This window comes from Pelmatolapia mariae, linkage group LG6 (assembly GCF_036321145.2).
Source record: "Pelmatolapia mariae isolate MD_Pm_ZW linkage group LG6, Pm_UMD_F_2, whole genome shotgun sequence".
Taxonomy (NCBI): domain Eukaryota; kingdom Metazoa; phylum Chordata; class Actinopteri; order Cichliformes; family Cichlidae; genus Pelmatolapia; species Pelmatolapia mariae.
Genome location: NC_086232.1, coordinates 37,488,263 through 37,515,772, shown reverse-complemented (window position 1 = coordinate 37,515,772; position 27,510 = coordinate 37,488,263). Strand labels below are relative to the sequence as shown.

The 27,510-nt window shown below is 37.8% G+C and overlaps 1 protein-coding gene across 1 annotated transcript; it reads right to left on the bottom strand.

Moving 5' to 3' along the window:
• Positions 1-1,036: 1,036 nt before the first annotated feature.
• On the bottom strand, positions 1,037-27,510 carry chrna6 (cholinergic receptor, nicotinic, alpha 6). The gene is made up of 8 exons (XM_063476869.1): positions 27,281-27,510; positions 13,969-14,108; positions 12,917-12,961; positions 10,327-10,436; positions 8,875-9,082; positions 6,606-7,217; positions 4,815-5,084; positions 1,037-3,484 (listed from the first exon to the last, which is right to left on the bottom strand). Exons 1-8 carry the CDS (start codon positions 27,336-27,338, stop codon positions 3,359-3,361), a joined length of 1,569 nt encoding a protein of 522 aa, XP_063332939.1. The 5' UTR covers positions 27,339-27,510; the 3' UTR covers positions 1,037-3,358.

Here is a 27,510-nt window from a genome sequence, read left to right as displayed (position 1 = left end):
AAGAGAAATTAAAAATGCATGTCGTGGAAGAGTTCGGGTCTTAGGAGGTTAAATATTCCAGGCAGAATGCCAGTCCAAGCATTTCACAAGGTGACACATGTCAAAAACAATAATAGTACTATTAGATTCACATTCTTTACATTCTCACAAGTGGGCCAAGCAGCTAAAGTAGTGTCAGGCAGCAAATGAGGCTCTGCGCACCCAGATTGAGGTTTCAAAGATTAAAATGCAGGATACAGAAAAATATATTGCCTGTCATGGCGAGTTCACCTAGATCTCTAAAGGTAGTGCAAATGAGCAGAGGTCTACAACAAGGGCTAGCTGCAGACTTGGGCTGAATAATTAGTTTGAAAAGGAGAAAGATACCCTGTAGGAACAAACAGAGAACGATTCTCACACTGAAAGGGAGAAAGAAGACCAGGAGATAATCCAAAGCCTGAAGGATGATGGCGCTGTCAATAACAATAATGTTAATAATAATAACTCAGATTTATATAGTGCTTTTCAAGGAACCCAAGGTCACTTTACAAACACACACACACAAAAATTAAAAAAAAAAAAAAAAACACGGTCAAAGGCCAAAGGCTTCAGTGAATACTTGACACTGTATCTGTTTTTGAAAAATGCCCAGAGACAGGGCATTGTGGATCTCAGAGGGAAGCATGTTGCACAGAGTGGGGGGAACAGTGCTGAAGGGTCTGTCCTTGAAGGACTGTGGTCTGATGTGGGGGATGGAGACTAAGCCTTTAGTTGAGGAATGAAGAGCAGGGAAGGAGAAGGTCCAATAGGTGAGGTGGAGAAAGAGCATGAATGGATTTGTAGAATTCTTTCTAATTATAATTTAATTTACAAAAAAAATCAACAATAAACATAAAGACAATACAAAAATACTCATATGATGATTGAATAATCATCAATAAACAATAAAACATTTTTAAAAATATAGGTTTTATCTTTTAGTTTTAAGTTAAAAGACAATTACAAACAACATGCAATGGTTAGTGTTTAAAGACAGCAGAATTTTCTGAGGTGAACCATCCAAATGTGTTTGACATATGAAGCAGGTTTTTCATATTTTAGAATATGACACTTAAATCTGTAACAATTAATTTGCAATGTATTTATTTAAAGGTCACAACTATGTGAAATGTATGCACTAAGTAGTACTCTCCAGTTCTTCCCAGCTGAGAGCAAAAGGCAGGATACCCCTTCTTGCTGACAGTCCCAAAGAGGTGTTTCACTTTATGTTGTAGAAGAAAAAACACAGCTGTGAAAATGTCTGCAAATGAATGTGTTCTGTAAGGAACATTAAGTATAGAATTACTGACTCATTGCAATATTCAAACAATGACTGCTATGTGCAGCTGGGAGATTGACCCTCTGATAATTATGATTATATGGCAATGTCATGTGTAATTATGCATTTTACCCTAACACTAAAATTATGTCTGAATAGCATAAAACAACATGCTCTTCCATATGACATAACAACGGGCTTGATTATACCTCTGGCAGCTTTTTGTTAGAGTAATGACACACATATGCAACAGTGTATGTCAGTGTATATTTAAAAATGGTTTAATGAAGTCATAGATTTTTTTTTAGCATCATCGCAAACCTTTTCCGTTAAATGCAACCCCTTTTATTTGAAGAAATACTCATTTTATTTTGAAATTCAGACAGTCTGACAAAGAATGGCAAAGCTCCTTTCCAAAAACAATATTTGCTTCTTTCAGCAAAGGCTGTCTATTTCAGGTACATTAAAATATAATATAATATGATGTGAAAAAGAAGGATAAATTAAATTCAACATATTAAATTAAATTAAGCTTATATTGCTGTACAATTCATATATAAATACATATATAGAGAGAGAGAGAGATAAAAATGGAGCTGTGCGGTAAAGCCAGAGCAATTAAATCTAGATTTTTATGAATAATATACCATTTTCTCACAATGTGCAAAACCAAAATTCAGATTAATATATCACCCAGCCATAGGTTAAAGCCATCAAAACTTCTGTGATACATGTTTCTTTCATCACGTTTGTGCTTCATAATAATCAAAAGTGACAAGAAAAAAGGAGATTAAATTAGTCGCCATGGAATTGGATGATAGAATCCTCTCATGAATTAATAGATGTAATGCTATTTCAGGAGCAACTAATCAAATACCATTTAATCCAATATTTACCAGGCCAACCAATTACCTCGTGGAACATTAATTAGAGAGAACATTTATAAACGTATGGTTTCTAATTACAAATAAAAGAACAGCCTGCCCTTATCTGTAAAAGCACTGCCAAGCATGCCAGTAGTCTCAACTGTAATTGGAAATGGCACAAAAAAGCAGCAAGCATGACTGGCTCTGACAGTGGAATTCTTGATGAATCAGACTGGGTAACGGGTATGACAGTTATCAGTCAGCTCAGAGGAGGAATGTTGCAGGGTTAAGTTCAGTTTTTGTATCATCTCTGCTGGAAGTACAAAGTTCCAAGCATCTGTTGAATGTCCGGGTTCCAGTCCTAAAGGACTATTCAGTGTGCCAAGTTTTGAGCTGAGCCAGACTCTTACAGAAATCTATTACAAGACAAAAACCAATCCATTACATATTTTGGCAAAATAAGGATAAGGCGTGAATCTGAGTTTCTGACTTCTTTATCACATTTCTTTTTTGCCAGAGGCAGAAATTTTATGAAAGCAGTATACAAAATTTCCCAAAAGGAAAACATAGGTCAAAATTAAGCTGTGTGAACTTCATTGCCCTATGGACTATAAAAGTTGGACGTCATGATTGTAAGTCACTCACTGGTTAGAAAAGCTCAGTTCTGATGAGCCAATTTTAGCGATATAGATGTTAGCATGTATGTTTTGAGAGCTAAATGGATCTGAGTAATAAGGTAGACTGGTTTTGCTTTTTAGGAGGGTGCAAATGTTAGAATTTTACCCACAAAGCTCTGTCTCTGAGGCTGTTAACAAATTTAACTACACAGGAAATCATTATGTGTCCAATATTTGTATTAAAGATGCTTTAAAAAGTACAAATGAACAAACATGGTCAAGAGGTAAAAAGGAGTTATAGAAAAATCTATTTTACCACGAAAGATGAGCTTATGTGTAGGAATCATCTTTGTTATACAGTTTACTTGCCAGTCGAGAACATTTTAGACTTCACTGTTTCTTTATTTCTATTTGCTGCAAAAGGGAAAAAACACAAAAAAGCAAAACCAGCATACCAGATAGTGCTTAGGACTTAAAAACTGTCTTTTGATTTGTCGACTGAGAACTGAGAGTCCATTAGTTACTTGTTTGAGATTGGTCTATGCACAGGGTGACTGAGGACCCTGACGGGCTAGCAGTTATGAGACAAAGCCAAAAAGAGGCTGGATGAACAGGCCCATAGTTCCCAGGACGCACACGGTCACAAATACCCAAAGGAAGATTCTATCAATCACCATGGCAACGTACTTCCAGTCATCCTCCACCTGTAAGTAAGGGAGGGGACAAAACAAGAGGTGTAAAAAGACAGTGTCAGTGGTTAGAAATGAGAGATAAACGTGAACAGAGATCATTTAAAAGCAGGTGAAAAGGCATGCACGGTGAGAGAGACGCACATGATTCAATATCTCAGTGTGTTTGAGGTTACAGGAGTCGATGAGGTGAAGTGTAACACAGAGAAAGCGTGGGGAAAAAAGGAAGACGGAAATAATAGAAGAGAAAACAGCTGAAAGTTTCTCGTAAGTCAACAGAAAACTGATACATAATTTACACAGGGAGAAATTACTATGATAATCACATTCAAACCACAACGTCAAAAAAAAAAATAAGCAACAGGCGTTTTGACAAAGCTGATTGAGGCACGAGTTTTGCATATCAAAGGCTCCTTTTTGCCTTGTGGGAGATTTCACCCACTGTATTTATAACTGACAGAGAGAGGAGGGAGATTGTTCAGTGCAAATCTAAAATTATTTGCTTCTAACTTACATTGTTGTAAACTTATAGAGCAGGTTACGCTCTGCAACAATACAACAGCTCTCCCTGCCAGCATATTTTTTTTGTTAGTATGGAGTGGTTTTGCATAAATACATTATGCATGCTCACTGTGTATTTGCTTTCCATGAACGTCTGTACATTTATATAAAGTATAGAATTACTGGAACAATGTATCTTCTGTGTGACAAATGTATGCCTACTATTTTTTTACTAAAATAGAAAAGCCAAAGTCAAACTGTGCTTTAGTCAAATGGAAACACAATGTGCATATAAACTGGAGTTAAATTCCACATCATATTGTGAGAATAACCAACAAAAAACAGCTGCAACTTAAAATGTTATTTGTGGGAGCAATGTTTCAGTTTTAGTTTACTGGCGCTAAAGCCAAGGCATAGACCTTCTTTCACAAACAAAAGAATCAGAAATGCAATGAGAAATGGTAATGATGGATTTAGATTTCATCACACTGGGACTTCTTTTATAATCTCAGTGCACAGAAAGAGGATAGATGAGCTAAACTAAATTTGATGTATATGAATTTTGCAACCTTGCTGACCTTTATTTTAGTAAAAGTCTACTTGGATGTTTTAGATGACAGCAGTTACCCCTTTCACCACTGTCTTATCAACCACTTTCAAACCCAAAGAGGGCAAAGGAAATGCACATGCTATGTCTTTCTTTTTAAATACAGCTTTTTATTTTGTTAATATAAGTCTTAAATTGAAACCTGAGTGAGTTGTTGTGTGTGTGTTTTGCTATAGGAACATCTATTTGATTTGTTTAACTCTTACTGTCCATGGACAAATGATAAGAATGCCTCACCTCTTTGGCCTTGTTGCGGCTCCTCATGTTTTCAGCAATGTACTTGACGCTCTCGATGGCCTGTTTAATCTCAGGTGACACCACAGAAAAGGCCACGACTGTGTTGATGCTTTGGTGACTCAGCTGACGTGTCATCTTCCCAGGGTCTGGGGTTTCTGGGGTTTCCATCCCATGCTGGCAAGGGCAGGGGCATTTCTTTCCAGTGCAGCCCTCCATAGTTGAGAGCTTGCTTTCACCAAACTCCAGACAGTTAAGCGATCCTCCTCCAAACTGTTGGGAATCATAATCAATTAAGATTAACTTATACACCCTCCTTTATTTCCAAATAGACATTGGCTTGTTTCATATGTAGATATTTAAGTGAGCCAAGCAGTCAAACATCAACTGATATTAAGGAAGGACTTGTTCCTTTTCACTGAAGCTTAGTATTCAAGTAGTACAAAAAAACTAACCAAAAAAACAAGAAAACACCTACAAATATTTCCAAAAATGTAGTGTTTTGTTTCTTTTTTTATTTCAAATATTGTATAACAAGACAAAACTGCACACGTGAACGCAAAGTTTTTCTTCTCACTCTTAACTAACTGAAGCTATTTATTTCATTGAACTACCAAATAAACAAATTGGTACTCTCTGTCCGGGCAGACACTTCTGCTATACTTTTGTTTGTATTTAACAAAATAAAAATGCAGACATAAGTGTACACCTTACTCAATAAATGGGCCACAAGTAGGGGTGATGTGGGACGCAAGTGGCCCCCAGGCTGCGGGTTTGAGACCCCTGAACTAAGCTCTCGTTCCATGATCAGTGACAGAATTGTTTTGTAAGAGTGTAAGGCTTTGTTTGTCACGGAGACCGTGAACTTTGCAGCAGAGCTAACTAAGCATTATTTGACCTGCTACAGAGTCATAACCTCAGTGCAAACAACGGGACGACAGCTATCACTGACACAACCTACATCACTTGTGATAAACCGAATCAAAAAAGTTTATCATTAAACTATTTTTGATGGCTAGGATTAAAGAAACTGTTCTTGTGAAGAACCACTTCCCAGTAGTTTAGTTTATTGGAATTGTTGGTGTGTTTGCCTATTGAGCCAGCTTATCGATTACACTTGTACTGGCCCTGAAATCAGCTGATTTCAGTTCATGTGCCGGAGGACAAAAATAGTTGCGTAGTCCGCAGCGTGGATATGGACATTACATTTAAATTTTTATTATTTCCATTGCACAAAAGGACAAGAGTTCAACAATAAAGTGGAAACTGCATCCAGAACAGAAACAACCGCATTATGCTGCTAACACAACTTTGGGTCTTTGCAAGCATCTGCACAGACAGCATGCTAACATGAGCAGTCAGGCTGCAGCCTCTGGTTTCTACCTGTTCGTGTTTCTACAGTAGAATCACTGTGACGATCACTTTAAAGTCTCTTTGTGCTGGTTTTCATCTTTGCTTTGTGTTGTCAGCTTTGTGTTCATACCTAAAAGATCACGTGTCCTCATTAGGACAGGGATTTGTGTTGGTGTGCGGGGCGGTAGCCTGTAGGTTTATATTGTTAATTTGTAGTTATGAGATGGTGTATTTCAGATCATTCATCAGTAACATGAAAGTAACGTAACGAGTAGCATAACAAATATCTTTCTCCTGAGAGTAATTAAGTAACATACTGCACAACTTTTAAGAAAGGTGTTCTGTGTAATACATGACTGTATTGAGTAATGACCCCAACACCAAGGGAAAATACTTCCAATACATTCAACAACCAGATGTTTTGTGAGCAAAACCACTTACCTGCATTAAGCTATTCTTCCGTTTTTTCCCTCCTTTTCCTCCTCCGCCTCCTCCTCCCCCTCCACCTCCTCCTGCCTCCCCACTGCTGTCCAGCCCCCCAACTTTGCTGTTCTCATCAATCGGTCTCCGCATTAGCATAATCCTCGGTAGCACTTTGAGAAACACCGAGCGCACCCAGCCCGGCATAGTGTGGGTCATTGGTGTGCGATAATGTACATTCAGCACAAAAACAGTGATGACGATGCTGAGTGTGACGAAGATCATTGTGAAGAGGAGGTACTCTCCAATGAGCGGGATGACCAGCGATGTGGAGGGGATGGTCTCTGTGATAACAAGTAGGAACACAGTGAGGGAGAGCAGGACGGAGATACAGAGCGTGACCTTCTCTCCACAGTCAGATGGGAGATAGAAAACCAGCACTGTGAGGAAAGAGATGAGGAGGCAGGGGATGATGAGGTTGATGGTGTAGAAGAGTGGCAGACGCCGGATGTAGAAGGAGTAGGTGATGTCTGGATAGATCTCCTCACAGCAGTTGTACTTGATGTCATGTTTGTAGCCTGGAGCATCAATAATTTCCCACTCGCCACTTTCCCAGAAGTCTTTCAGGTTCACCTAATACATGGATAAAGATCTTAAAAATCACAAAATCTGAAAAAAAACAAACATATTTAGAATCAACAAGCTATATTAAAAAGGCTCCCTTTTCTGTTAGTATAACCCACATAATGCATTATTTTCTTCGGGTAAATATGATAAATGGGAATTTGCAAGAAGTTGCAAACCAATTTTGAATTTAAAAAATGTCATGGAGCCACTGATTATCCACTGGACCTCCCCTAGGTCCAAGCAAAGTGGTTAATGCATGAAACAGTTACATTCTAAATGCTAATCTTAAAATTCACCTGTTTTTTTTATCTGTTTGTTTAATTTATTCATCTGCTATTCAAACTTGTTATATCCAGTTACCAATGACTGTTGCATTTTCAAGAAGTTAATTAAAATAAGTGTTTAAGCAGCACCAACTTTTAGTTCCCTACATGGTCTTCTACATGCTTGATTTTATATTTCTAATAATGGAACTCACACTGTTTCCTAGATGCTCAGGTCTTTAAAACTCTGTCTTTTTACCAGTGAGCAGAATTTTTTTTTGCAGAACTCTTTTTCTAAGGAAATTGTTCCCACGTAGACATATTTTAACAGTTTACGCCACTAAAATTAAAAAAAAGTATCCATAACTTGAAATTTCGACTTATTAACTCAAAATTTCGAGAAAAGTAGCTCAAAATTTTGAGTTAATAACTCGAAATTTCGAGTTAGTGCTGCCAATCCGTAATCTACATGAATGATGTCATTTCCTTGTTACCCGGAAGCTGAAGCCCTCAGCTACAAATGCTACAGCTAAGCTACCAGTATTACAGCCAGTCATGAATGCACAAATTGCTAATTATTTTCAGCGTGGCTTCACAAATTATGAAATCCTTGTGTTATTAGCTGAATTACATGGTGTTACTATCAGCAAATGCACTCTCGAAAGCGCCAATTTGTTGTGATCTGGTTTTCAGTGCGCATTCCACGTAGATTACTGATTGGCAGAGCTAACTCAAAATTTCAAGTTACTTTTCTCAAAATTTCAAGTTAATAAGTCGACATTTCAAGAAAAAATCTCGAAATTTTGAAATAATAACTCAAAATTTTGAGTTATGGATACTTTTTTTTTTTGTGGCGGAAATGGGCTTCCATATAACAGCAACCCATTCTTTACCAACATTAAAACTGTAGTTATTTTATCAGCTTCATGCACATTTAAAAAAAAGAATACATTATAGCAACCATCCCAGATATTTTCATCAAATAAGGATTTCATTTAAATGATTATTATTTGAGACTCCGTGCTATACTTCTATATGACAGTCATGCCTGAGAAATGACTACTTTGGCCTACAGCAATTTGCCACATATCACTTTTTTGTCGAACCCCATTGAAATTATGGTTCTCTGACTGTGCCACTGGCTACAGAAGACATTATACAGCCTGTTTTACAGACCTAATAGAGCTCTTCATTACTTGCAAAGTGACCTTTTGTGTAAAATTGATGGAGGTGCCCTTTAATAAAATAAACAGTGAATTAAAAAAAAAAAAAAAAACCTAATGGATTTGAAATGCCTGCTGTATCTAACTGGAATGAAGTCTGTACTAGGCAGAAAGAGAAAAAAATGAAATAGATAGTTTATTGTTATAAAAGGCTTAAATGCAGTTACAAAGACTGACCTTGGACCCAATAAGTACCAGGTCAATCTTGGCTTTGTCATAAGTCCAGGACCCAAACTTCATAGAGCAGTTCTGATAGTCAAAGGGGAAGTAGGTGATGTCCATTGGGCAAGATGATTTAAAAATTGCTGGAGGAACCCATGTGATAGTTCCATCAAACTTCAGCAAGGCCTTGGTCTTATCCTCCACCAGAAAATCTCCTACAGCGCTGTGTAAGACAAACATGAATTATAACAAGGCGTACAATGTTTTTCCATGGCAAACAATGCATGAGAACGTAGACGTGTGGTGTGAATAGGACACAGAGGTTAGGTGGAAGGTAGAGATGTCAAACAACGAGAGAATATGCAAGGAGAAAACAAAGGCACAGAAGAAAGGGGAGAAGATAAAACCAGCAGTTATGGAACAAAGGATTATTAGGATTAAATAGTAGAGGACAATAAAGCTGCATTATGTATTATTGTGAAACACAAAACGACCTTTGATTAACAATATGAACCTTTGTTGTAAGTAGAAAGAAGTAATGAGTCTACAATTAACTGAGCTAAAACTGAGAGAATACAATGCAGCACAAACTGTCCCTGAACAATACAGAGTCCCATTAGCATATTTCACAGCATTTTCTGTTGGAAACTCTGAAGGTATAAAAGACATTTGTGCTTCAGAGAATATGGCCATTAATGCAATATTGTAATAAGGCTATTCTCATGCTGAAATGACATAGAGGGTTCTTTGTCAGTGCTTTTTTTTTAAATTACCCGCAAGATTCATGAGCAAGGGGAAAATGTTAGGTGTTGCACAAAAGCGACATTAGCATTCATTTGGAACATCTCTTCTGCTGACTTGTGATAAATACATATCAACAGTTTATTTTTATTTCACTTCTTCACCTTTCACAGTTAGCTGCTCTTCTACCACCATTAGAGCAGCTAAATGATCTGTTTGCTGTTTCGCATTGGTCAGTACATTGAGTTTAGGAGTTATTTTAACAAAAACATCTGCCTGCTGCTGGAAACAGGGCTGATAAACCTAGGACGAAACCTGCAAACCCACATTAAAATTGCACGCCATATCCAAAACAATGAAGAAGAGGAATATAAAACACTTCTAATATTATACTGAAAAGTCTGAGTGGTTTTACCTCTATGTAAGATCTATTGGTAATAAAACATTTACTAGTACAAGTTCAAAATTTCAGACAGATTCTGGTCTGGGTTTAAAGGAACGGACACTTACAAGCAGGAAAATATAAATCACAATAATAATAAATCAATATAATCATTCACCTTTGCATTTTATAAAGAATTCTTTTAAATAATTATTTTTATTTTGGCCATTATTATGGTTTTAATTGTTATATTATAATCACTGATTGCAGCACATACTGTTGCCATAACAGAGATCCCAGCTAAGCTATATAATTTATGAGTGTTATGATGTTGACAGCCTCACTTGTTGTAGAGCACAATGTCGGGTCTCCAAATCTTGTTCGATGGGACTCTAATGAACTCAATCCCGTCAAACTCTGCAGGCTTCCATCGGAGCTTGTAGTCATTCCAAATCTGATGGAAGGGAAGAGAAAAACAGTTTTACCAGACTCAGGATTCAACCATCTGCTTTATATTTTGCATTGTGTGCTGCAGACAGTATTAGTCACTGGAGACATCCCCCTTCTTGGGAATATTTTGAAAAACATATTTATACTGCAGGCAGAACTTTCTTTGATCTTTTACAGTAGTGCTAAATAAGGGTATTATAGAGAAAACAAATCTGAAGGCTTTCATTTGCTTCTACATTAGCTCGTGAGTGACAAAATAACACTATGTGATATCAACAATAGCCTGCATAAAGAGCAGCGCATAGAGATGGGGCATATGAATAAATAGCTCCCTGACAGAAATAAATAAAGAGTGCATTCAACATATCCGTAGGTAGCATTTCATGAGCTGTATATCCATTAGTCTTGGCTATCTGCATGTCATTCAAGATGAATTCATTCATTAGAAAGGCAGATTAATACCCAGTTATGACCTGGAAGCTGTTTAATTAACCACTTCATGCAACACTGCCTTTTTCATTTGAGAGTTTGCATTGTGATTGGCTAAAGATGTAATTCATGATAGGCTCAGTTGTGCAGCTTGTTGTGACCGTAAAATTTCAGTATAAAAAAAATAGAAAGAAGAAGGAAAATATAGGTCTATTTAGCCTCAGTAAACAGGTACAGAGCATTTTGTTTACAACAATAGGGTTGCCAGTGTAATTATGGTTATATTGTGACTATGCCACTGGATGTCCAGCGTTCTGGGAAAGCACAGTTTTTTCTCCTGGTCATAATTAAAGAGTAGGAATGGTGAGAATATTAACCCAAACTATGGTTCAAAGGATGCAAAATGTCTGTGTACTCTATATACTTTTCATGTATTTTCCACACATTTAGCAAATGGGATTACTTTTTTTTTTTTTTAAACCCTATTTACCTTGGCTTAGTTATAAATAGCAACATGTTGTGCCAAACCTATATTTTTGGATATTTGGGAGATGCTCAGTTGTCTGAATCTTTATTGATTTTTGCTGAGGAAATGAGTAACCATCATAATTGTTGATCACTCACTCAAGACTGATTAATATGCAGGTATCATCCTGAAAACTGAGGCTTTTTCAGGGCAGACCAAAATTGCTTTTAAAAAAGGTCTGTCTGCAAATAAAATTAAAAGTAAAATTTACTGAAATGCTATTATTTGTTCTTAATATAAAAATCTTTTTTTGGTAAATTTAAATTTAACTAAGTCAAAGATGTTATCACTGATTAATTAGGAGATAGGTTTTATTGTTTGCTCTACTTGTTTCATTGCCTACTTAATAAACTTAAGGGAGAAATGCTATTTGTTCATTTTGATGCATATTTAACTCAACATGTATTTCACTATTTATTTATTTGATTAGAGTTAGATTTTTTAATAGATTGATGGCATCTCTAGTCTTTGATAGAAGCTTACTTTGAACCATGAGGTTCAGCCCGTGTGCCCACCTGAATGTGTCTACATATATACAGTACTCAAAGAACCTGTATGTATGTGTATTACATTAAAGTTTTCCTTCCACTTACATAAAGCAGTCAGTGGAGCTAGGTTTCAAAGAGTACACAGCTAGGATGTTTAACAATATTGTGTTAAGGCTATTGAATAAAGAATCCCCTGCAGTCAAACTGCAGAACAGTTGCAATAAATACATCAAAGGGCAGATTTCTAAAGTGGCTTCCACTGTAAACCCACTGCTGTGATCCAGTGTTTTTGTCAGTGATTGTGGTGTTGGCACTGCTTGTCATTAGCAAGGACTTGTTGTAAACAAAACAGCCACGCCATTACAAACAATATATGAGATTGTACGATACAGGCATTTCAATATATTTTAATTGGAATGCTCGGGGATAGCAGCACCACTGAATCACATCAGATTCTACAAAATGTTTGGCTTTGTAGAGCAATTAGCCACCAATTTAAGAAAGATAAAAATAAATCAATAATGCTTACAAGAAGTATTTGTAATCTTATGAGCACAGATTAATAGTGGAAGGAAAAGGGAAGAGGAAACAAAATGTTATCAATGAGGTGAAAGAGAGAAAATGTTATTGGCTGGCAACGTGAGGTCAAGAGTTCAGGTTCTGTAGCTATAGATCTGCTGAGCTGCAGAGCGTGACTAGCAATAATGCTAACATTGATCACTGGGCTGATTCCATTTCCGTGTTTATGTGAGCTATCTTTGTTTTCTTATCCACTCGTGCTCTCTTGTTTATTCCAACTAAATGTAACATTAAGTTAAGGGAAACAGACACAAACACCGGCTCACAGCTAAAAGACAAATAGACTGCAGCATCCCATACTGCTTAGTACGTGTAAACAATGTGTTAGAACATATGAACCTCATCAGGCTTCACTTACCTGGCTCTCTGCAGACCTCAAGTGTAAGGTAGGTCAGTGAAATTGTTAATGCATGCTGTGTGTAATGTGTTTATCTGTGTTTGTGTGTGTACATGGTTACTCACATGCCTGAGCCATAAATTTGTTTCCATGATTTGATTCACCTCGTCCTGCAGAGACACAGAGTAGGAAAAGAGCTCATTAGCCAGCAGATGTGGGTGTGTTTGTGTCTGTCTGCTTGTGCATGTGTGAGAGAGACTGTGTTGCTGCTTCAGCCTACTGAAGGGACTACAAGAAACGTGCACATCTTAGTCCTCTGTTATATATGATTAACCGAGAGGATCAATAGTGAGCAAGTTCCTAATAAATGAAAAGGGTACATAGTTTACATCTTCTACGCCTTGTCCTTATTCAGTTCTGATTTGCAGTCTTAATATTTTTACATTTATACAGAATCGACTTAAAGAACTCTGTAAAAGTCATGTCTTGTAGACAAACAGACAGATGAAAATGTGTGCATAAACACACACATAATGACACATTCATGCAGTGCTACCACACCCTGACATTCACATCCAGGCGCTCACCTTTAAATTAATCTCACCTTGCTGAGCAAGCAGATAGAGGTACCTTACAATCCAGTCTGGAAAAAGGCCCCTGCTGGCAATTTCCTCTTAATCTCAGGATTTCCACTCTGAGGTGAAAACCTCTTTTCACTGGGGACTGCACAGCACCCCCACCTCCATCACCAGTTTTGAATTTAACATTGCCAAAGCACAGCAGCATTGTATAAAAACACTGTGAGGCATTTTTAGAATCTGTGAAATTGAACAGACTAAATAAAGTCTGTATTCACTTTACGCTTTCACTTCTCTCATTCCATGGCTCATCTTCTTGCTCTTCAGTTTCAAAGGTAGGAAATGTGATCAAGATGTTCTTGGAATGACAACTCACTGTTCACACAGACTATCATAAAATGTTGAGAAGTTGCTAGGAGTGACAAATGCATAGATAAATTTGGACAAATACATAAAACAAGACAGTTGCAGAATGTGGAAAAATGCTTAAAACACTTCCAGCATTACATTACAGTCTTTAAAAACCTGTGCGTGTGCGTGTGTGTGTGTGTGTGTGTGTGTGTGTGTGTGTGTGTGTGTGTGTGTGTCATAAAGCTTACAACTTTAACCAGCTGGGAGATGGAGACCTCAAACTCCACAGTGACTGGGTCAGAGACATTCTCCACTGGTCTGATGAACTGATTATATCGTCTAAACAGCTTCCTGAAAAGTCGGTCCTCAGCCTTTGATGAGAGGCAGTCTGAGGGTGAAACAAAGATGTAACAGGAGAAATTCATCTAAGATAGGGATTTAAAAAAAACACTGAGAACGCAACAAAGAAGGAACTAAAATAAAATAGAAAAGAAAAATTATATATATATATATATATACACACACACACACACACACACACACACATATATATATATATATATATATATATATATATATATCAGACTCTTCTGAAATTCAACGCACCAAACATCAATAAGTCTTTTCAGTTTATAAAATCAATGTTTTATGATCTTTGATGAATCATCTATGAAGAACTCTCTTTAGATTACAACTTTTCTGCTTAGATCATCAGAGTAAAGAAAGTGCTTTGAACAAGTCTGTGCCATGAGATAACCTTTAGGGTGCTTTTCAGTATGTTTGAAATGATGAAAATTGAAGAATGATAAGTAAGGAAGCCAAGAGCAGTAATGTCAAGTTTCAATTCTGGCATGCTGCAAAAAAACATAATAATAATAATGATAATAATTAAAACAAAACATGTTGTTTTTCTAGTTTATTTGGATTTTTTTTATTTCCTTTACATTTCTTTCTGATCATTTGTGTAACTGAAAATCTGCAAAAGAGGAAAATAAGGTCATCATTTCATTGAGGACACAGTTCCCTCACACCCACCTTCCACCTTAACCTCTTGAGCAATGTTCCCTCTAAGCTGCGCACGTGCAAATCTGTGTTGCGCACAAAAAAAATCTAACCTGATTTGAAATTAAAATTAATACTTTAACAATTATGTTTTGCAGTGCTAGTCAGTAAGTGACTGGCTGCTCCCGTATGGGATTAGAACGATGCCACCTTATTCCATAGTCCAGCCAATGATGCGATTCACATTCGTATATATGCAGCTAATCAACGTGGTTGACAGGCTATGACAGCGTCCTTATGTGCCGACACCGGTGTTTTAGCGAGCAAAGCGGCGTGGCTGATGTGGAGTGAAGCCACGTTAATGACAACGTGTACAACCATTGGAGATGTGAGCAGGACAGACGGAACAATTATGGAAAAAGTGTGGACTTTATACCAGTTTTTAAATTGTGTTGATAGGCCACGTAAAACCAGAGTTATGATAAAAATATCTGCAATGTTTGGTTTTCTTCCTGAATACTATCGTTGTTTATATTTACTGCGGGAAGAAACGGTAAAAACGGCGTTTTATAAGGAAAAAGGCTCGAAAGCACTCTCCACCTGTGAGCAAAAACAAACTCCTCCCACCTTTCCTATTCGTCCAAAAAAGTACCATGTTGACCAATCAAAAAATGATATGGCAACATGACATCTAGTTGTTAAGAAACGGGGGGAAGTTTTAGGAGTGACGGCGGTGCTTTGAGATGTGAGTGATTTGAGACGTTTAGCACAAATCTTGTGTAGTTAGTGTGTAGTGTAGTCAACAGTTTTGTTGGTGTGTCAGAACAATGAGGCGACTGCTGAATGTTACAGGTGTTACAGGAGTGATACATCTCCTGTTGTCAGGCCTGCAGGTATCAGGCTGTTGTTCTCCTTTATCTCATAGTGGACAGAAATTATTTTTTGGAGTGGCACAAATAATTTGTGTGGCATCAAATTTGATGCAGAACAGCTGATTGTTCTGTAAACAGTTTGAAATGTTTATTTAAAAATGCCTTGGCTGCATTTAAAAAAAATAGCTGCAAAAAAACTTTGTTGTTTGCCAAACTGAGTTACTTTTTTAAAGAAGTAACTATATAATTAATTGCCCAGCATTGGTCATTATATACTGTATTTTGCAGACAGAGAGCTACAGACTCTCTCCCAGACCACAGACTCATAATACAAGTCAGAGCTTTTTTTAAAAAGAAAGAAAGTTGTGTTTTCAAAATTGGAGTTCAAGTTATTTTTACTTCCAATAGTGTTAACATACTACACAGGTCATGAACAAGATTTTTTTTTTTTTTACATTTTCATTGTAAGTGGGCTAAAGCAGTTAATTAAAAGTAGTCTAACATAAATGTAAATGCTGTAATTTGATTATCTTAATCAACCATGTAACTTGGATGGATTCAATGCTGGCGTGACCACAGTGCACACGTCTGATGTCGCTCACAGTGGTCCAAGGGATCGCTCAGGGAGTTTGTGTGTTCGCTCAGACACGTGAAAAATTAGAGGGAACATTGCTCTTGAGCAACATTTTCAGTCTCACTGCCTCTGTTCATTTCTCAGCACCTTTCTGGACTGCCTAAAATCTTACTAGACCTGTTATTGTTTAGCTCAGTCACTGTTCATCTGTCTGACCCAAGACTCAGCAGTTCCAGTTCAGAATCCACTGTAATCCAGGTGTGTGGCGCCAGTTGGCAGACAGAGTGAACAGCTACCTGCTACAATGTGTAGCAAGGTAGCTACCTAGTAGCATTGATTCCTGTGGTTTCTTGAAAGACAACTTACTTATGTACATATCAGTATTTCCTGTAGGTTAGCTACAGCTGAACCCCGAAGTCGTGGATAATACATAGTGGGGTTTCAAGCTTTGCAGTGCAACACGGTGACAGTGGATTTAGCATGCTTCAGTACAGTCTAAACAGATATTGTTGAAAATCCATTGACTTGACATGAATCTAGTAATGAACTAAGCACCACAGTAATTCATCATGAGGGAAGAATATTTTACTTCTGCCTGTTTGCGTAGCACTGTGGACGGGTGTTACCATACTGAAGACAGCATGGAATATAAACTAAGTTAAACTTAAATAAACATGTGATATCTAAATGTAAATAAATCACTGTGACATGCATGTCCTCTTCTCTTCTCCTGAATAATGGTAACTATAGTTTGGTAGGTGTTGGAAGCTGTCAGTGTTCACCCATATGAGAGCATGAGTTATTATAATTTATCTATATATAGGCAAGTGTTTGTCAGGACTGCAGCTTAAGGGGTGTGTACGTAACCAAAATATGAAGAGCTTATTTACTTCCAGGAAGGAACCTTGAAGGCTTCAGGCCGAGTATCTGTCTATTTAGTGGGAAATGCACAGCAAGCTATTTTAACATAGTGCAGAGAAGCTGCAGACTGCAGCCTGAGGACAGGAGATGAGGTGCTGAAAGTTTTTTTGTGCGAGGAGTGAGGGGAGCTGCTATTTCTTTAAGCTTGTTCCCCATTCGGGATTCAGATTTCAAACCTTTGGCTTCACTGTGGGGTAACGTGAAAACTCTGGACTCTCATGGAGTGTCCAAAACACACATGCTTCGGGGTCTGGAAAGCGATGCCAGTACAGAAGTACCTTAAACCTGCATTCCTATTAATGGTCACCAGGGGCAATTACTGTGGTTGCAAAAAGACTTCTGGTCCTATGCAAAATAGAAAAAGGATTTCTGACTTGACCTCTATTAACACTTGTTATTACACCAGTATGTCATTACAGTAGCCAGTGAACGTGTGGCTTTACAGTCAGATTCCACTGCTCTTATGTCACATCTGATTTCTGATTCTAAAACACCAAGAAGCATCAAAACAGGACATTACAAAGCAGCGGAACGCATCACAGCAGCAGTTAACAACTACTTGGTACAGGTCTATGTGGCATACCATCTATGTGGACTCCCCTGGATACTAGTAACAACAGTATAATTGCACTATATATTGCCTCTTATCTTATAAGTTAAGGTTATCATGCTAACCAGAACTGCCACAAAATAAAAACACCTTAAAATTATTGCAGCATTTAGGAACAGCTGACCAACTGTCCAAAAATCATTTGCCATTGCTGCATCTTCACCAAGTGAAATACTGGGTGAGTTTTATTGTGAGGTCACAGGAAAATATTTAACACCACAATCCATAATTACAATTAATAGCAGCTGTTGATTTTATGTACAAAAACAAACAAGTTCTTAAGGTAGTTTAGAAGAGTATAATTGATGAACGGGAATGGAAGAAGGTTATGAGCCAGGTGAACAACTTTCCTGTGCCATCACAGCAAAGCTGCTTAGCTGTGCTGTTGGCACAGAGTTACTGGCATGAGACAAAGTCAGATCACATTTGTTCTTGGCGTGATGAAAAGAGACCAAATATTGAGTGAACATAAATGTGTCTGGTTGTGCTATAAACAGAAACACTAGTTGTGTCTGTTTTAGTCCATGCTCAAGAAGTGTTTGTTTCCTCCAGGATTCTGTGACTATTAGACCACATTTACTGTTACCACCAGCAACTACATCCATCGCCTAATCCAGCAGAGCTAGAATCTTTAATATCATTACATTTGATCTAGAATTTATTCTAAAGAATACTGAAACTACATTCAGTACCAAGATAAATCGGTTACTGGGGTTGTGTAAGCTGTGCAAGTTTTCAAAGTGAGCTGTATCAAAGCAATAAGTTTAGAGTTCCCCACACAGCTTGCTGCCTTGAAGCCAACTGAGTCACATCATTTACACTCCTGCAGTTTGTGAGGATGATCACCCACTTTTCATCCTTCAAGACCCCCCAGTGCTCTTAGAGTTGTCACGCAGAAATCCCGCTCACGCTCCCCATCACACTCTATAAATATATCTAGATCAATACCACATTCGTCTCTGCAGGGCAGCTTGAATGGAGGAGAGAAGATGCAGGACAGAGTATTTTGCAAGGAGAATGAGGACACAAAATAAGGGACAAAAGAAACAGCTAAAACAGCAGGTACACAAAACACAACAATTAAGAGACAGAAGATAAAGAGACATCTAATGTTCAGGAGAACTTCTAAAAACTTGTCACCTCAAAGACACAAGCAGATTTTACCTTCGGCTGTTTCATTATTTATTTCCCAAACTTTTTTGTTTTTGTTTTAATAAATGCTATTCTTACTTGACTAACAGCAGTCAAATTGAGTTTGGGATACATGAGAGCAAAATGTTTTAATTAAAACGGACTTCTTTGGAGAAGTCCTTGAAATCCTGATGATGAAATATTGCTGACCCTATTACATCAAGATCCTTCGCTCAAAGGCAGAAGATAACCGTCTTTATGCACAGAACAATGACACCAGAAACCTAGCTGGTGTTGAACTTCTGATGACAGCCCTCTAGAGAGAACAACAAGAGAGGAAAAAAGGAAAGAAACACCAAGACAAGAAGTGGAGGGAGAGAAGAAGGGAGTAAGGGAGAGGAGAGACAGACTGAAAGCAAAGCCTTCTTGAGATGTCACTCAGAAGATTATGACTCCAGACTTCATAGCCTGCTGTCTGGTAGCTACTTAGCATGTGCTAATGCTGTGCTAAATAGAGTTTAAAGGGAGTATGGTAACAGACACTTCACATCTGATCCAAAAATGGAAACAGTCCATTGCACAATGACTATATTTTTCAGGATACAAGCGATAGACTGAAAAAGACAAAAACAGAAAGGAACGAAATTTGAATTAAAATATAAAAGAAATGAAGTAGAAAAAAATGTTTGACTAAAACGTGCTGTCACGGTGCTTCATCTACTTGTTAGTATAATTACAAAGACAGAGCTGCTCCCTGCTACACGTCCACTGACTAAACCAATTCTTTGATCAAAACCTGGCATTTATACACACACTCGCTCTCTCTCACAAACACACACATATGTATGCCTACATTTAGCTTGGTCAGATGCATTCCCCATTGAGACTTTAAAAAAACATGTTAACGTGAAATGATCTACTCACTTTGATCTGTATTTATCACATTTACCCTCACTTGCCAATTATTAGTCCACCAGTCAGAACTTCCCAATTTTTAATGGACACTTTCATCATAGTAGGATTAATGCATCAAATGGGGTAAAGAGTGGGAAAAAAATAATTATGTAGATAGGAACATATTTCACACACTTGTGAAAATTAAAATGAGATTTGGGAAAAGGTGCATAAGAAGAAAATCACGGTCACACATGCGCCTTTCTCTGTACTCAAGACTCTCTAACTACATTTTTAGGTTTTGCTGTTGATAGTTCATTAAGCTCTCTCTCATATCTTACCAAGCACATGAGTCTGTCAAGCTTAGCTTGATCCCCAAATATGGATGTGCTGTATATAGAGCTATACTAAAGAACAGCGGTTAAAAAAAAAAAAAAAGAAAAAAAAAAGATTCAGTAAGGCGTTGATCCCTAGCAGTTACACTAGAATTGTAATTTTAGCATGATTGGAACTGAAGGAACTGTTAGCATAACTAAAAATACGTTATGATGTGCAATTCATCAAATCCGTCTTTTGTTTATCAGGACACCTTTTTTTGCATTTGATTAATCTATATGTTTTTCAACTATCCTACAAACTGTACCTCATCTTCTGGTTTGGACCCAGGAACTGTCAATCACTGCTGCTTTTTTTGGACTCCATATAACATAAAATCCCTCAGTGGATATGCCAGGGATGGTATGAAGGATGGGATTTTGATGATTTAGGGACAATGTGTTGATTTTAAGCATTCTGTAGTTAGGATTATTCCCTTAATATCCATCCATCCATCCATTTTCTATAGAATATATTGGGCCATGCTGAGGACAATGGCCTCGGACTTGGAGGTTTTAATTGTCATTACTGCCGCTTCATACTTGGGTGGGAACTGCTCCAATGCGAGCTACAGGTCACCACCTGATGAGGCCAACAGAACCACATCATCTGCACAAAATCACCAAGGTGAAGGTCCACTTAGAAATTCTGCCCATTAAAATCTCCGAACAGAATCGGTGACAAAGTCCAACACCCCTTGGCAACAACTCCAACTTATTGCCAGCAATACACACCAAGATGTCGTTCTAGTTGTACAGGGGCCAATGACTTGTAACAGCAAGGCAGACACCCTATACTGAACAGCTCCCATGGGATACCCCGAGGGTAACCTTTTTCCAATATTAATTTAAAACAGTTGCATTTTCCAAAATAAACTAAGTTCTGCTATGAGTGCACTTTTTACTTAATAGTTGCCTAATTATTTCCTTGAGTGGGAGGAGTTACAACTTGTCTCGAGATAAGCTTTGAATTATCATATTTATATTGCAGATTCCTAGTTATTTTCTCTTTTTTTCCCCTCTAATTTGATTATTTTCCTTATCTTGGGCATGTCTTTAGTTTGGCCACCTTAACCTGCACTGCAAATATGGTGCACTAATCCACTGCTGTGATGGAAAATGGGGGAAAAAGAAGATTCTAAGGCCCTTTTATTTCTGCCTGCACTGCTTAGCTATCTTTCCTACAGAGATGTTCTAGTGACTTAAAGGAAGCATCTCAGTTTGTCTTTTGACACCACTGCACAGCTCTGTTCTTTACTGTTTAAGCGGATCATCTTTTTGATGGGACTCAAAAAATAAGGCAGCTACAGTGTATGATACAGGGGGGAAAGAATATCCTGGTTTGAGTTAACAACATATACACTTAATGGACTCAAAAGTACAGAAACAGGAAACAGGAGACAAGCTGGTGTAGAGGAAAACCAGACAGATAATGCTTATTGTTAAAGAAGAGACAATTTTATTGGCTGTGTGAGAGGCTGGTGTAAGAGTAAGCCATTTAGCCTTTAGCCTCCCCTGAGCATGCAAATGCTTTTAAAGGAGAGTGAGAAAGAATGAAACAGAAAGGAATGGAGATAGATGAGGGTTCTTTTTTATGTACAATGCTTATATGGTAAACACTGTATAAAGCTGAAGTGTTTATTTTTCCTGTGTGCCTGTAAACTGAGCTGAAATGCATTGAATTTAAGTGACAGAGATTAAGTGGGAGTGGAAAAGAGAGGAAAACAAGAGAAAAGACCGATGAGAGGAAAAGAACCTGAGAGATTAGTGAGTGAGAAAGAGGCGAAGTCACAGAAACGTGAGAGACAGGTGCAAAAAGCCCAGGAAGATAGGGTCGCAGAGCAGTGAGTGTGTGTATGTGTGTCCAGTTAATGGAATACCATGAGATGTGACTGATGCCTTTAACAGCAAAGGCTCCACACTTGTATTCAGGCAAAATCTACAAACAGCTTTGTTTGATTCGTCTTTTTTATTGTATTCTTTTTGTCCCGACGTTCTCAGCAGATGCTAATATTGGTCAAGCATAGCTCTTTTTGAAGGACTTATGACATTCATGCGAGACTGCACACATTTCGCAGTTCTCATCCATTTTAAACTTTTTTCACCTTTGAAATGAGCAGATCTAATAGAAATTTCCCTGAAGGCATGCTCACAAAAAAGTGGGTTACATGAATTTGAATATGTTTCATGGAAGAAAAGCGCTCAGCCTTTGTAGTTCAATATCTCAGTGGTCCTTTTCTCATTTTAGCATGTGCATTTTGTCATTATTAGGTGCGAATGAGTCCCTGACCAGGAATGTAAGTGCCCATATATTCCTTTCTCTGGATGTAGGAGAAATGTCATTTTCACTTTGGGCCATGCCAGAATGAGAAATATTTTACATGCAAACTGAGAAGCCATTGTTTGATGTTGACAGGAAGTATCTTTAGCTCAATATTCCATTAGAAAAACTGTAAAACTGTAACATAAATGATCGCATTTATCCACAAAATAAGTTTTAACAACTGACAATGGACACATTTTCACAAACATCACCCGAAGCCTTCTACTCTAAAAACTGAACTCTAACAAACAGGTTCAGCCTTTATGAAAACCGGCGGATGTGAAGCGAGGGATGCAACATGAGGTCCTCTCAACACATTTATCTGTGACTCAGTTCATATTTAGCCACGCCCCCTCTGCTCTGTGTTCTGCGCTATAAATGTTACCGTGATATAAGCCTCGTTACCACACAGCTGCAGTCATGCAGGCACACACAGACACAAACACACACACACCTTATCACCACAGTTCACTGACCGGATCATCAGTCATGCATTCAATTACATTATGAGAACAGCCTTTATTTGAATACAAGGGACAGTGCTGTGACTATATGCAAGCTAAAGTAACACACAATAGTAGCACTTCTGAAATCACCAGAGGCAAACTAAACATTGCTTGCGTAAATGCTGTTTACAGTTTTTGTGTTATCCAAATATATGGACACAACTGCAGCTAAAGGTATGGTTACATAAGTTTTTCCACGTTTTGCACATTCACAGCTTTCAAAAAGGATGAATTCATGTGAGTAATATTAATCAGTGTGTCACAAATCACTAAAGACCATTACCACTGCTAATTTGAGATTAGGTGCAGCTGTGGCTCAGCTGGTAGAGCAGGCCATTTACTATTTGGAAGGTTTGTAGTTTGTTCTAAGGTTCCTCCGGTTCACGTTGGGCAATATACTGAACCCTCTCGAGTGAGACGCATCCATCAGAGTGTGAGTGAGTGTGTATGAGACAGATAAAAAGTGCTTAAAGTGCATAGAATAAAGCACTGTATGAATGTGTGTGAATGGGTGAATTTGGCTTGTAGTGCAGAAATGCTTTGAGTGCTCAGAAAGAGCAGAAAAGTGCTATATATATACCCGTCCATTTACCAGTACAGAAGTTTGTATTCTGATAGTGTCTCCAAACTTAGTGCAAACTTTGTGCAGGCTGACTGAACACAGGGTCAGAAGTGAATGTTGAACTGCCCATGAGCCAGTTTTGGTTGTAGATTGTGCTGAAAAAGAAGACGAGTGCTTTAAAATGACCCTTTCTGAAGTGATGGAGTAAATGTTCGCGTGCCCAACTCATCCAACTCATTACTTGGTCAGAGGGGAGTAGTACAAAGCAAGTTTTATGGGTCAGGAAGCTATGTCGAGCTTAAAGTCAGAGTTTTGTGTGTCATGAAAGAGGCTCTATTTTTTTTAACCTGGTTAAATCACCATGGTAACTTGTGCTGAATGCATAACCTGCTCAAGAGCAGAGTTTCAATGTAAAATCGGAAGTGCCACGTTTTTATTTTTTATGTGCAGTATGTATTATGTCCTGTTGAATGTATTTGTGCAACTTGTTAAGCAGGAACTACAGTACCATCACAAATGAAACCCAACTGTAAAGTTACAGCCTACAGCTTTACTGTGCAGTGCACATTCACTGAAATCTGCACATATTCAGTTGGTGATGTAGAAAATACATAAATATGTTTAGACTGGATTCTAAGCTTAGAATTGAGCTGCCAAGTCTTTCTTGTTTACTCAGCTGGAAATTCAACTACTGGAACACATACCAAGAATGCATTTTCCCTCAATAAAATGAATTTCCCTTTGATCTGCAGACAAACTGAAGGAATTTCCACGTCTCTGTTTTCAAGCTATGGCACAGTAACCTTTAATGTTTAATTGTATCCAATTTAAAGTTCAGAGCTCTAATCTGCAGCAGCTCCTCTTAGAAACAAACAGTGCATTCTGCATTCAAATAATTAACTGGAATAACAATGGGTTTTTTTACCGCTCTGCGCACCAAATCCCAAGATTAACAATTTTCGACAGCATTAATCTTGTCTTATTTGCAACAGGATTTTATGATACTGTTATGTTTATGTTCCTTATAGATTTTCTCTCAATTATATCATCATCATCTCTGATTGGAGGAACCAGCACTCATTGGGCATGTGCAGAAGAAGAGTCATATGAGTCTTTATTGTATCATATTATTTTGGTCTCTGAGTTATGATCTAGTTTAGTTTTTTTGCTGACTTTTTGCTTTCTGTATATATCGCCCAGTTTTCTATGTGTATTTTCTCAGGATATCCAGAATGTTCAGTTCTTATTCAATCCAGTTTGTTCCCATGTGTTTTTTGGAATCCAGCCTAACACAGATGTAATGGTAACTTTATATAAGCCACATTAAAGGCTTTTATTTCTTTTGTGTGTCCATATTGGAATATGGAGGAAGTAACATTGTTGCTCCAGTTATTCTGAGTATTTCTTCTAAACTGGATATCTGAGCATTCCCATATTTGCAAAGAGGCCACAGGGGATTCCCAAGTGGGAAGATGGTTGTAGTTTTTTTTTTTTTTTTTTTGCACATACATAATCAAAACATTTTCTGCTTTTGAAGTCGTGATGATAAGAAGGTGAGGTTGGTGAATAAGAAATGTATTTTGTGAAAATCTTCATGGACATGTTAAATAATCTGTAAATGTGGGCCTGGGTGTCTCAAATTTAATTAAACTGTTTATCTTTGAGATGTTTAAACATTATTTAAGATTTTGATCACTTACGAGAATCTGTATTTTTATGCTGACATTTGTAAGTCAAACTAAATGTGCAGGTGGTCTCAGTTTTGGGAATCTGTAAAAACATGGGATTTGGTCATTAAATTATCACCAAGAAACGTGACATTTAATCTGATTATTAGAATTAATTTGTGTTCCTAAATTTATTTAAACGCCCCACATTGAAATTTTCCTACACTGTAAAGCATGAAAATCAGCATCATCTTAGCAATCTTGTGAGATACCTGGTCAAAATGCTTCAGCTTCTTTCTTAGAAGCTCACTGTCTTTAGAAGTGTTTATTAAATTTAGTTACAACAACAGATGAAGGGTCAAGTTTAGTTTTTTCCAAAATTCATGTGACGTGATTTAGGTACAGACGTGATATGGACTTGGAATAAAGAATGTGTATAAAGGCTGATACACCATAAGAAAGTCTGCCTGCCACCATGCATAAATCAGATAGCTGCTATTTATACCCTTGGAGCAAATGTTTACGTTAATGCTTGGAAATGCTGCAGCATAATTACTGTCGCTGAATTTATTCCACATAGTGGCTCCAGGTCAGATCCAGGCTCTCTGCTCAGCTGCGGTCAATGATTAAGATACTGGCTGCATATCAATAATCACAAATTCTTCCTTCCCTTTCATCATTCCAAGTTGGATGGCATCCTTATCTCCTTTCCTTGATCCTCATCTCAGTGCCTTTCCTTCTTTCTGCCCTGCCTACCCCTTTCTCTTCTTTCCTTCTCTCTTTCATCCTTTATCCTGGCTTCCTACTATTTCTTCCTTCCATTCTCATTTCCTCCATTCCTCCTCCTCACCTTCACTTCCTTCCTATCTTTGACATTTCATTCATATTCCCTTCTACCCCAGCTATCTTTCCTTCTTTCTTCTATGAATCTTTTTGCACCAGATCTTCCCTCTTTTCCAATCTTTCTTCTATCTCCCCTCTCTTCTTTGTTTTCATCTTTATCTTCTTCCCCTCTCTCTCATCGCCCTTCATCCATTGCTATCTTCAACCCTTCATTACCCGACTTCCTCGCTTCCTCACTGTCTAGCTTTCTTTCCTCCTTCTATCAGTCATTTCTTGCGTCCTCCCTCTTTTCCTACCTTTCTATATATATTTTATGAATCTTCTCTGGACAAAGCTGCTCTTGTCTGAAAAAACATACACTTTTGTATGTTTTTTGTTTTAGTTTAGTCGATTATTTTTTCTGCTAGTTAAAAATACCTTAATGATTATAAGTTTAACTTTATTACAACAATCAAACGAGCCTTCAACAAGATAACTTTAAAAGTATCTCATGCTAAAGATGTAATGTTTTGTTCCTATCCTTTGCTACAAACTATAAGAACAAACAAGAAATGAATACAACTTTTAATTAGTGTCGTAATTGGGGTGAAACGAAATAAGGTCATCAGATTCATCCGAAGACACGCATTGCTAGGAGGGTTTTTATCAAACGCCTGCAGCAGACCAAGCCCCCTCCTCCCGACTAAAACCCTCATATCTGCTTTCCGTGTGAATAAACAAAATTGGCACAGGCCTTGTATAACCTCCAAAAGTCTCGCTACCTGTAAACGGGGAAACGGAACTGTAATCTGTTTTGCTTAGTGAAATCACATCGACCCTTCAAAACAAAATTAGCATTCATCAAAATTCATTTGCCTTTCTCCAGATTTTTCCGCATTTCATTTTTGTTGAGCTAGTGTTAGAGTCGTAAGAAAATAAGTTTTAGTGCAAAAACCTAAAATTAATGTTTTGGCAGGAAATCTTTTGCATATTTTGACGATATTTTTGCTAATTATTCAAATGATAAAAACGATAAAAAGTTTGGAGTCGACATAGCGATGACCACAAAGCACTGGAGGATGGCAGAAAAAGACAAAGTTACTAAAAGACGCCTCGGAGAACGCACAGTAATTCAGCCTAATCACCCCAGAATCACCAAGTTAACTATCAACTATCAAGACACTGACGCGCAGAGAGGCTCCAGTGTCCTGGAGCCTTGAAAACCATGCAGCCAAAAATCCTCATGCGTCTTTGATCTGCAGAATATACTATATAACTCTACCTTGAATAAACGCCACTCACCTTGCGCCTTCAAACCCACGAGTAAAAGCAGCAAAGTCCATCTCTCCACAGACTGCATCTCTCCCTCGTGTCGTTTGGGGATCCTGTTCACTTTTTTCCTGAAGGAAGCCTGTCTCTTTAATCGATGAGACGGAGAAATAATGTGAGAGGGCGTGAAAATGTGCCTCTCTCCCCCGGTGTCGTCTATCTCGCTTTGTCGGTGCGCTCCTTCCTGATATGATCCCAACTTG

Coding starts and splice junctions, on each gene's coding strand:
- chrna6 (XM_063476869.1), bottom strand. CDS start 27,338: ATGCAGTCTGTGGAGAGATGGACTTTGCTGCTTTTACTCGTGGGTTTG. Junction 9,083..10,326: donor GACATTGTGCTCTACAACAA/GTGAGGCTGTCA, acceptor TGTCTTACACAG/CGCTGTAGGAGATTTTCTGG. Junction 7,218..8,874: donor TGGTACTTATTGGGTCCAAG/GTCAGTCTTTGT, acceptor TCCATGTATTAG/GTGAACCTGAAAGACTTCTG.